Here is an 11504-nt window from a genome sequence, read left to right on the forward strand (position 1 = left end):
ATTTAGTCATCCAAAGGAAACTTACACCTTTTAAGTTAAATGAATAAGATTTATCAATCTTAATCTAACGATCAATATTTAATTTCCCATTCACATTAAATTTCCAACGATTGTATGTCTTAATCATTCCATTAGTCATGTAATCAAATTGTTTATCCTTCCAATTTTTTACTAAAGTATTTCTTAGCTATAGATACAACTAAGATGCCATAGGGTCCTACACCCAATAAGTTTAATTATATTAAAAAGCTATACTTACCTAAAATGGAATCCATAATACCTATATTAAACAATTGGGGTGCACTTAATTTTCGAATGAGAATAAGAATGAAAATAATAGAAATGAAAAATAAAAATGAAAAGATTTTCTATCTTCAATGGGCTAAGTAATGAGTCATCTTTATATTTTGAGGATTGAATCTATAGAATCCACCATCAATTCCCGCAAATTAAATACTAACTTTTCATTCTTTTCCTATTTCTAATTCTCATTCTCATTCAACCATTTCATCCAACTAAGCACCCCTTAATAACTATATATTAATGGAAAAATTCTTATACTCATTCTCAACTATAAGGCATTAAATGATTTACAATAATATTTTATTCATAAACAATTTATACATATTATACTGAATAAACAATACGCAATCATTTATTTACATAAAAGCCCTCGTATTTATGAGCCAAACTACTTGCTTTGTTAAAATACACCAGCATGTTAAAATGCAAGCAATTATAATATTTTTTTCCTTTTTTTTTTTTTCCACTTTTAATTCCTTTCCTTCCAGTCACGCCTCGGAGACTCTATACCACCTTTCCCGTTTTAATCGGACGGATAGTACAGATTTTCTGATGCGTTCCATTCCGCTAGATCATTTTCGTCCATTGGATCATTATACACCATATTCGGTAGGAAGTTGGGTGCAAAAGGAAACTTAGATATCCATCAACCCCTAAATTCACTCCTTTCTTCTTCTTCTTCTTCTTCTTCTTCCCCTCCTCTGTGAAGTGCTGGATTTGAAGCAGAGGAGAAGGATCGATCCACGGCTTCTTGTGTAAGGTTTCGATCTCAGACGGAGCGGGGACGATGGGTGCGGTAAAGGCCGCCGTTGGGGACGCCCTTATCACGTTCGTTTGGATGTTCTGCATCTCCGGCCTGGGTTTCGCCACCTTCCTCATCACGGCAGCTCTCGAAATCCAAGGCGCCCATTTCTCCCTCCTCCTCACCGCCTCCCTCATCTTCGTCATTGTTTTCGCCTTCAACGTCATCGCCGACGCGATGGGCGGCGCCAGCTTTAACCCCACCGGCAACGCTGCCTTCTACGCTGCGGGATTCGGAGAAGACACTCTCATCTCGATGGCCCTCCGCTTCCCTGCGCAGGTAGCGATCGACCTTTCTTTCCTTCTCGTTCTCGCTGATGGATCGATTGATGAATTTTGCGGTTCCTCGCAGGCGGCCGGCGCAGTCGGTGGGCTCTTAGCCCTCTATGAGGTTATGCCGCCGGATTACAAGCACTTATTGGTCGGGCCTTCGTTGAAGGTAGATTTGCACACGGGGGCCATCGCCGAGGGTGCCCTTACATTCGTCATCACCACGGCCGTGCTTTGGATCATCTTCAAGGGGCCTCCGAGTTCGTTAGTCAAGGCATTGATGATCACCATCTGCACACTTGGGGTCATTACTGCTGGCGATAGTTACACTGGACCGTCCATGAATCCTGCAAATGTAAGCACTACTTTCTTCACTGTGTTACCTTCCTTCTTATGCCATAACCTGTATATAATTTTCTCACCGAATCTCTCTTAAATCTATGTTAACTGATTTTTCTTTCTATTATTTTTGTTAATTAAGTTACATAGAATAGGACATTGAATCCAGAGGGATATGTGATGGAATATCTTGTACATTTTAACAAAGCAATCATACGGATAGTGTGATAGTATTATTTAGACAGAAGGTGAGGGAAGGCATCTTCTATCAAGTGGCTTCCCTCATAAAGTGTGACCTTTGCAGCACTTGGAAAAAAAGTAGAATCTTTAGGTTTTTATGAATGCGCAATTTATCTTCTTATGCTCTTAGAAAACTTACATAGTGGGTTATCGATTTGCTGTTGTGCTTCTTAGTACTAAAAATGTTCTTTTGATTTTTTACCCAAATATCTCTCTGACTATCATTCTTGTCTTTCAAAATATTGTTAAAATGAAGGGGAAATCATATGATTCTGTAGATGGCAAATTTAAGGCCAAGTAGTTTCACAATTGCACAATCATCAAAGATCATACTGTTTATGTTAACATAAAGCTCAATTAGGTACTTGAAGGAGTTTCAATGACATGTACTTTCGACTTTATGGTTGTTTTCTCAAAGTATTGGGTTCTTTTTGTTTTTAGTTTACTGCTTCCAGAAAATATAATTTAAAATTTGTTTGTTTTCTGACACCATGTTTTTTTTTGGCACTGAAGATGCTTGATCTTTCCCCAAAAGGAAATAATGGAAAATGTTAAGAGATGAAAAATCAGAAAATGTAAACAAAACCAGTAGACTGTTTCCTTATTCAAACAATGAACGTCTCGGCTTCAGTGGGTTAGGATTGAGTTTAAATTGGAACCAAGTATTCAATCTCAAATCAATATGATAATTTAATTTTCTAATTAATATATATCAAGAAAAATAATCTTAGTTATATATCTGAATTCTTAGTTTGAGTAAACTTGGTTTGTGAATCATCAATTTCATTTAAAATTCTATGATCTAGATATATTCTAATGTAATTGATCCAGTGACAACATACTCATCCTTCCAAATAACACTTCTATTTTGATAATGTTTGTAAGTTCATTGAGTACTGAGGCGTCATCATCACACCTTCAGGCTACATCTACCATTCGTCCATTAGATGTGCATTATTTGTTGACTCCTCTCATTCTGTGTTAGTGTCTAGATGTAGTTAAATTACTGATTGGTCATAAAATAGCATTGATGTTGGAGTTATGTCCTCCCAGACCACAAGACGGTGTTAAACATACATGTATAGAACTTTCAACACTTAAAGGATCTAAGGTTCAGGGCTGTTATTTTACTCATGTATCACAATTAAGGGATGCTAAACCAGCCAATAAATCTCAGTACACAATGTTATTTCAAGGATTCCATTATAATATCTTGATATTTTTTTTTACTTGTTGAAGTAAAATGATTGCTGGATCATATAATTAGCCGTCATGTTAGTTTACTAGCAGATGCTGCTTTATCATATAATTTGATGGGATAATGCCTAATCATATACTGATGAGGTTCTTCTAATTTACAGGCATATGGCTGGGCTTATCTCAACAATCGTCACAATAATTGGGAGCAATTCTATGTCTACTGGATCTGCCCTTTTATTGGTGCTATTTCTGCAGGTTGGTTATTCAGAGTCGTCTTTCCCCCTCGCCCACCAGTAAAGGCTAAAAAGGCATGACGAGGTCAAGTTATTTTGGATTGATTTAGATTGGAATAACTTTGTTAAAATGATAAGTTGGTTAGTGATTCTGCCAATGTTTGGACAGCTAGAATGAGATAAGGATGGAGGTGAATAGATTGGCCAAACTGTATCGAACATTTATTGATTTCAATACCATTATGCCTTTCTTGAAAGATTTTGAGAATTAATTCTCAAAACCATTTCAAAATATGGTCAATAATTGGATGGTCTGTTAATTAAATTTGAAATCGTGACTGATTCTTTGATAAGGCATTTGCAACCTCTCAGTCATATGTTACACATTTTATGGAAATGTGTATATAAAGATATATGGTATTTTGGATCTCTATGCCTAATGTTTTGTTAAAAATAAACTATCATATTTGATTTGTTAAGGTGTTGAAGATCCAAATTATATTTTTCATATCTTTAAGAAAGCCAAATACATGAATGTCATTTTATTAGTCTCTGTCTTGATATATTTTAATTAAATTCTATTTATAACTTTTTACAATAAAACATATAATATTTAAATTAAAGTTTTCTTCAAAAATTTTGAATTTGAAGATATTTAATAAATTCATTTGATTTAAAAAATATACATACATTTATATAATTTGAAATATTAAATGTCTAGCATGATCATAGCAAATATCTCCTAATTAAAATTTTAATTTGTAAATTTTAAAAATAACAATGAGGGTGATGTCATATTATTTTATTGCTTAAATTAATTATTTAGTTCATTAAAATTATTTATGCAAGTAATAAAATATATGGTTATTGATTGTTGTATTAATCTATAATTTTAAACAACTAACTTAATGTCTATTGTCTTGTGATCATTTTCACGGTTTGGAGAGTAGTAAAGTATTCTAATCACATAAAATCAAGACATTTGTAATTGATCATGTGTAATATATTAAATTTGATCTAAATTTTTATTATATATATATATATATATATATATATAGATAATAAAAATGTCAAATTATTTTTCATAATTTATACATAAGGATTAAGAAATATAATATAATTTGATAGTTTTGTTATTAAGTTGTATGAATCTATTTGAATTAAAATTACAATTCACAAATAATTTTTATGTCATTTGATTCAATTTTAACATTAGGTTTTATGAATTTTGATTCATATTACATATCTTACATTGATAATTGATCATGTCTAAAATCGGTGGAGATGACGCATTGGGCTGATGACTTTATCATTGACTGGGAGAAGACTCTGAGATGGAGAAGGGATGATACCCGACACTCCTTCCTACGCACACCATAAAGAGAGCAAAGGAGAGTGTTAGAGCAAGAACTAGGTAGGGGGTTCCTAGCGCAAGCATTCCGACAATCAAGTCAGTACAATAGCCAAGCGAAAGGTGGAGAGGAAGATGAATAGTAATGCATGCGTACTATAACATTGTAGAGCATACCTAGTCAACAGAGAGGACCCCTTTTTATACTGATCCTCCGAACCTCCATAATCGCGAGGTGTCAGAGAATATCTGATATCAGAATATGCCGAATAATGGAATATGTACGACCACCCTTCGAAGAAGGTTTCGTTTAATGCACATGAATCGTCTTTTGTAACCTTTGTATTAATGAGGTGGCTGAGAATGCTTGATGTTAGAATATGCTAAGTAACACTAGACAATGGAAGTTGTACAAATCCCCTCAGAGGAAGGTTCCCTCACATGTATATGCTATGGTAGTGGAACATATTCTAACGAGTAGCTGTTATTCTTTGACAGGTTGTTGTGATTCTCTGACAATGTTCTCCTGAAGGTAGCCCAACCGGCCGGGAGGCAGTCCAACCAACCTAGTAGCCAATCAACTGTATGATGGGAGACTGATACATGAGAAGTGAGGAGCTTAGCCCCATAGGTCTGCTCGACACATTAGGTTGACTGACCATATACTAAGATTTGTATTGTAAAAGCGGGGAGCTACGTCCCGTATGCCCGACCAACTCTTGGGCCAACTGACTATATACTAAATGCCTTAGTGTTGAGGGGTGTGGAGCTACACTTTGTAAGTCCGATCAACTCTTGGGTCGATCAATTACATACTGAATGCCTTAACATTGAGGAGTGTGGAGCTATGCCTTGTAAGTCCAATTGTCTCTTAGGCTGACCAGGTTTATTTTGCGTATCTTAACATTGAGGAGTGAGAAGTTGAGCCTCGATGAGAGTCACTCGTTCAACTGCATAGTAAAGAGATTAATGATGTGATATTGAAAATGTTAGTGAGTCGACCTCTAGGGTTTCGATGTTTGACAATATACCTAAGTCTGGTCAATTTGAACAAGAGTTAATCCAAACATGACTTGATGTTTGGAAAAGAATAGTCTAGTCAGGACTAGATGACTAGCAAGGAGAAGTCCTAATTGGAGGTTAGGCAAAGTGGAAGTCTTGGTGAGTGAAGCCAGACCCTAGTGAGTGAAGCTAGGTAGTGGATGGAAGTCTTGGTGAGTGAAGCCAGACCCTAGTGTGTGAAGATAGGGAGTGGATGGAAGTCTTGGTGAGTGAAGCTAGGCCCTAGTGAGTGAAGCTAGGTGATGGAAGTCCTAGTAAATGAAGTTGGGCCATAGCGAGTGAAGCTAGGTGGAGAAAGTCTTGGTGAGTGAAGTCAGACCCTAGTGAGTGAAGCTAGGTGATGGAAGTCCTGATGAGTGAAGTCGAGCCCTAGCGAGTGAAGCTAGGTGAAGGAAGTCTTGGTGAGTGAAGTCGGGCCCTAGCGAGTGAATCTAGGAGGAGGAAGTCTTGGTAAGTGAAGTTAGGTAATGGAAGTCCTAGTGAGTGAAGCTAGGTAACCCTTGGGGGAGATAACCCTAGGTTATACTTGAATTCTATTAACACTGTTTTACCTTACCATTTTATCTATGTGATAACTCAGTGTTGCAGGGAAGTTCAGCTAGGTCGACGGGCTGATCGGATAGCTGGCACGAAGTCCAGATAGGTCAACGGGCTGACCGGATGTCTGGCAGGTAAGTTAAGGTAAGTCACTGGAGAGGAGTGACTTGGTGAGGATGCATTCCCCGTTCGAGGGAGCAGTAGACGTCAATCCAACTTAGAACCATTTCGGGAATCTAAGTTGAGATCGTGACTAGATTCTGGTCTCGGGGAGATAGAATCTAATTACTATTTTTCTGAATATAATTGTACTAACACTTTGTTTTGCAGGGTAGTATAAATTGTATTTTGGCTCGAACTAACATTTTCTTGTAGGAAAAAGGTGTACTGGAAAATAATGGTCCAGGCGCCCGGAAGGGATCCGGGCATCCAGAAGGCAAATCTTATCTCAACAGCTTGGAGCGCGCTGATTGGTTGACCGACATCACGGTCCAGGGGCCCGGAAGGGATTCGGCCACCTGGAGCACTCCTATAAAAGAAGGCCTCCACCAGAACTTCAACAACAACTCTCTTCTGTGATTGCTCTCGTGCGTGCTGCTTCCAAGACGCTTTTGCTACGTTGCAAAGCCTCTCCGACAACTAAGTGATTAAGTCTTTATTTTATTGTTGTCGGTATTTTCATTCTATAAATTCTTGTACTTATTACGATTTATTAGTGATTGCCTAACGAAAGCACTCTCACGTGCGGGCTTTGGAGTAGGAGTCAACGAAGGCTCCAAACCAAGTAAAATTAGTTTGTGTTAGCATTGTGACTTTTATCTTTCCGCTGTGTACTCGTTTTAATAACGAATTTTTAACGATTGCTATTCACCCCCCTCTAGCGTTTTCATGATTCAACAAGTGGTATCAGAGCAGGTACTGCTCTGATTTGGTGCAACCACCAATCAGACATAAGGGGTGAAATTCTTTTTCATTTTTTTTGGCTTTAAGTTTTTTGATACAATCCAAACTGGTATCGTTACTGTTTTGGAATTTTTCTTCGTAGTAAATTAAACTGAATTGGTGTTGCACCAATTCAGTCTTAAATTTCCTTTTTCTCCCATACTGCTAATCCAAGACCAAGTCTTGGGATCTTTTTCCTTATTTCCTTGTGTACAAGATTAATGTCTCAAATCGAAGGTTTCAACACAGTTCGTCCTCCTTTGTTCAACGGTGACGACTTCCCCTACTGGAAGAAGCGAATGAAGGTCTATCAAAAGACCAACTTTGACCAATGGTTTAGCGTCACAAGAGGCTACGAGGCGCCTGTCGACAACTCCAAAAATCCATTGGACCCGGAACAATGGAATCCGGACATGAAAAAGAAAGCCCAGACAGACTTCAAAGCCCTCAACACATTGTAATGCGAGCTAACGAAAGAAGAGCTGAACCGAGTGGACTCACACCAAAATGCAAAAGAACTATGGGGCAAGCTCATCCAACTGTATGAAGGAATGAGTGGTGCCAAGGTAACCAAACAAGACCTCTTCTTAAATAAATTATTTAATATTAAGATGCAGGAAGGAGAATTCGTGAGTCAACTCCACGCGAGGATCAAAGACATCCTCAACGGACTTCATACCATCAACCACCAAATGGATAACCACGATCTAATAAGGTACGCCCTAAATGTGTTTCCTCGAAATTCATTGTGGGCATCCATCGTGGATGCCTACAAGATTTCGAAGAACCTTTCAAAGTTAAAATTAGATGAGCTGTTTTGTGAACTTGAGTTACACGAGCAAACTAACGTCAACCGAGAAAGTGTTGCTCTTTTTGCAGGTTCCTCCAAGGAAAAGACAAAGACCAAGCCTGAACCTGAAGATGAGTTTAACCAAGATTCAGAAGACGAAGAGTACCTAGTGAACCTGGTAAGAAAGATGTTCACTAGGAGAAAAAAGAACTTCAATAGAAAAGACCTGCAAAAGATCAACTCCACTGATGAACCAAGAAATGTGACCTGCTTCGGGTGCAACAAGAAGGGCCACTACAAGAACGAGTACCCAAAATTGAAGAACGACAAGTCAAAGACAACTAAAAAGAAGGCACTCAAAGCAACGTAGGATGATTCATCTTCAAAGGAATCGGAAGTCGAAGAGCAGAAGAATCGAAGCTACTTCGCACTAATGGCCTGCGAATCAGAATCGGAGGACGAATTGGAAGACGGGTCCGAACCCGAATCGAGTCACAAGTTCGTACTCATTTCTGAAGGTTCCGATGAGGTAAATTTTTATTTAAGCAGAAAGTTCTTTAAAGTTATTTCTTGTTTAAATAGAAAATTAACCGAACAAGAAAATCAAAATAAATTGCTCCTTGAGGAAAACCAACAACTCAAGGAACAAATTGAAAAATCTAATCCAAATTAAGTTTTAACACTTGAGGAGGAAAATTCAACACTAAAAGATGAAATTAACAGACTAAAAGGGCTATTAGAAAACTTTACAACTAGATCTAAAAATTTAGATCTTATCTTAAATAATCAAAAGGCTGTATACAATAAATCTGGACTTGGATACAAGTCAAACTCAAATAAATCATTTATATCACTAATAACGCAAAATAAAAAATAAACCAAAGCTTGGGTTCCGAAAGCGTGTTTAACCATGCAAGTAGGAATTAATCAATATTATATACCTAAAAATAAAATATATAATGTAAAATCCAAAAACCCAATTCAGAATTCTAACTATAAAATTAAATCAACTAAACAAAATGTAACGACCACCCTGCTCACTACTCTCTAAAGGTGATCGTTACGTAACTACTATAGATTCTTACTTAACTAATATAGCAAACTGTACTTAAATTTTTCTAGAAAACTTAAAATTTCGGCAGAGTATATGCAGTTCAGCAGGACTTGAATACAATACAATACTCCAAATTCTGACACGCACATATAACTCATAATAGCAGAAACATATGAAACTATATTTAAATGCAAACACAAAAGTATCTACTTATTAAACAACACTCATCTTAGCATGTAATCTAAAACAAGAATAATCTCAAATGACATGGAATATAAGGTACAATCTCAAATGTTTCTTATCCACTAAAACACGGAAACTTAATAATGCCCCAAGTCTCTCCCATAGTCCTGGCATCACACATTCATCCGCACCTCCTTGTCGCCTTCCTTTGCTATAGCTTTTCCTTACCTTTATTTGCAGTAAGAGGAAAATGTAACTATAAGCAAAAATGCTTAGTAAGCGCTATCTAACTCACAAAACTCGGATATGCATGTATACAAGAAGAAACTAGAAACTGAATGCTTTAAAAGAAAACATATATAGCTGCTCATGTTAATCTAGTAGCAAAGGAAAACTAGAAAGTATACCCGTGCATATCTAGTGGAAAAGGAAACTGGTCATGCTCAACTCATAGCAAAAAAAACTAGGAAATAAATCTGCTCATGCTCGAATCAATAGCAAATAGAAAACTACTTGTCTAATAGCAATAAGAAAACTGCACTGCTAAAGAAAAACTGCACTAGAATTCTGCACTGCTAAAAGTACTAAAACTAGGAGCTAAATGAAAATTAATAATTCTGCAATACTTCATTTGTGGTACACGCCTACTGCTACACAAGAATTCTAAGAGCTAAATTTAAACTAAAATATGCTCATGCTTCATTTGTGGTACACGCCTACTGCTACACAAGAATTCTAAGAGCTAGATGCAAACTAAAATCTGCTCATGTTATTCCAATAGCAAAGGAATCTAGAAAATCTGCTCATGTTATTCCAATAGCAAAGGAAACTAGAAATAAAGGAATCAATGCTGCACGGAATCAATGCTGCATGGAATTAATAGAATATCATGCTTACTAAATAACGAAGAGGCTAAATTTGCAATGTTATTAAACAGGGCTGATCATATTTATTAAATAGCAAAGAAAACTAACACTATGTACTTAGATTAAGGGTTGTTCGTGCCACTACATAGCACAAAAAGGTCTAAACAGAAATGCTAAATATAAGGTTGTTCGTGCCCAATAAATAACACCAAAAAGATCTAAACTTGTAGGAACTTTAACTTCTATAAAACTTGCTTTAGAAATTCAAATAATAATAGCTTTATACTTCAAAATACTAATAAAGCTTCTCTGGGGCCCAGGCTTAGTACCAATGCGCGCTCCCTAATAGGGACTGTGGTAGCTAGTCACCAGTCCTATGAGGGTAAAGACCTTGGTCTTACCAGGGCCAAGACCTTGGAATTGGTCACCTGGATTTGTTTAACGACAACCTTGGAAGTCAGGTACTAGCCTTTTTAAAATAAAATACTTGTTATCTTTTAATATTCTTACAATAAAATGTCTTGGCATTCCTTTGGGCACTTGGTGTGCTGCTGATCCCAATACTTAAAATTTAAGAATCCTATCAAGACCTTGGTCTTTTCTTACTTATAGCTACTCATAATCCTCAAAAAGGGTTTAATGGAACACATAAACACTCCACCAAAATTCATGGCTATTCATGCTTATTAAATGGCACAGAAAATCTAGGACTTCATGCACAAAATGAGAAATTGTTCAGGTTCATGAAAGTAGCATAAATTCTGTAATTTCATGCTCTAAAATAAAACTGCTCATACTCGTTGGATAACTTGGAATTAATTAAATCTGCACGTTCATGGTAGGGTTGTTCATGATCAGGGAACATGGAAATCCAAGGTTAACATACCAAACTTGAAGCTAATCATGTTCATAGTATTAGCAAGGAAAAACTAAACTACAAAGTACACTATGTATATAAATACAGCAATGCTAAAAACTGAATCTTCAAGAAGAAAACTTTTCATGCTCATCTAATAGCAAATCACTAAAATTTGCATACTCATGATATACAAAAATAAAACTGCATGCTGGAAGATAAGTCTAATCATGCTCAATAAACTAATCAGGAAACAAATAAAACTAATATTGCATGCTTCAAATTAAAAGGAACTAAACTTGCTGACTCTAAACATAAGTGAAGCTTGTTTCATTTGTTCCAAAAACTTATACTTTATTACTTGAAAATAATAATAAACTTGTCTCTTGGGCCCATGCTTAGTACCAATGCGCGCTCCCTAATAGAAACTGTGGTAGCTAGTCACCAGTCCTACGAGGGTAAAGACCTTGGTCTTAC

The 11504-nt window shown here is 36.5% G+C and overlaps 1 protein-coding gene across 1 annotated transcript; it reads left to right on the top strand.

Annotated features, from left to right (window-relative positions):
- The first annotated feature begins 983 nt into the window (after positions 1–983).
- LOC122017971 (aquaporin SIP1-2-like) lies at positions 984–3658 on the top strand. Its single transcript, XM_042575704.1, has 3 exons — positions 984–1384; positions 1457–1729; positions 3315–3658. Exons 1-3 carry the CDS (start codon positions 1091–1093, stop codon positions 3465–3467), a joined length of 720 nt encoding a protein of 239 aa, XP_042431638.1. The 5' UTR covers positions 984–1090; the 3' UTR covers positions 3468–3658.
- The last annotated feature ends 7846 nt before the right edge of the window (positions 3659–11504 follow it).

Source organism: Zingiber officinale, chromosome 8B, assembly GCF_018446385.1.
Source record: "Zingiber officinale cultivar Zhangliang chromosome 8B, Zo_v1.1, whole genome shotgun sequence".
Lineage (NCBI taxonomy): Eukaryota > Viridiplantae > Streptophyta > Magnoliopsida > Zingiberales > Zingiberaceae > Zingiber > Zingiber officinale.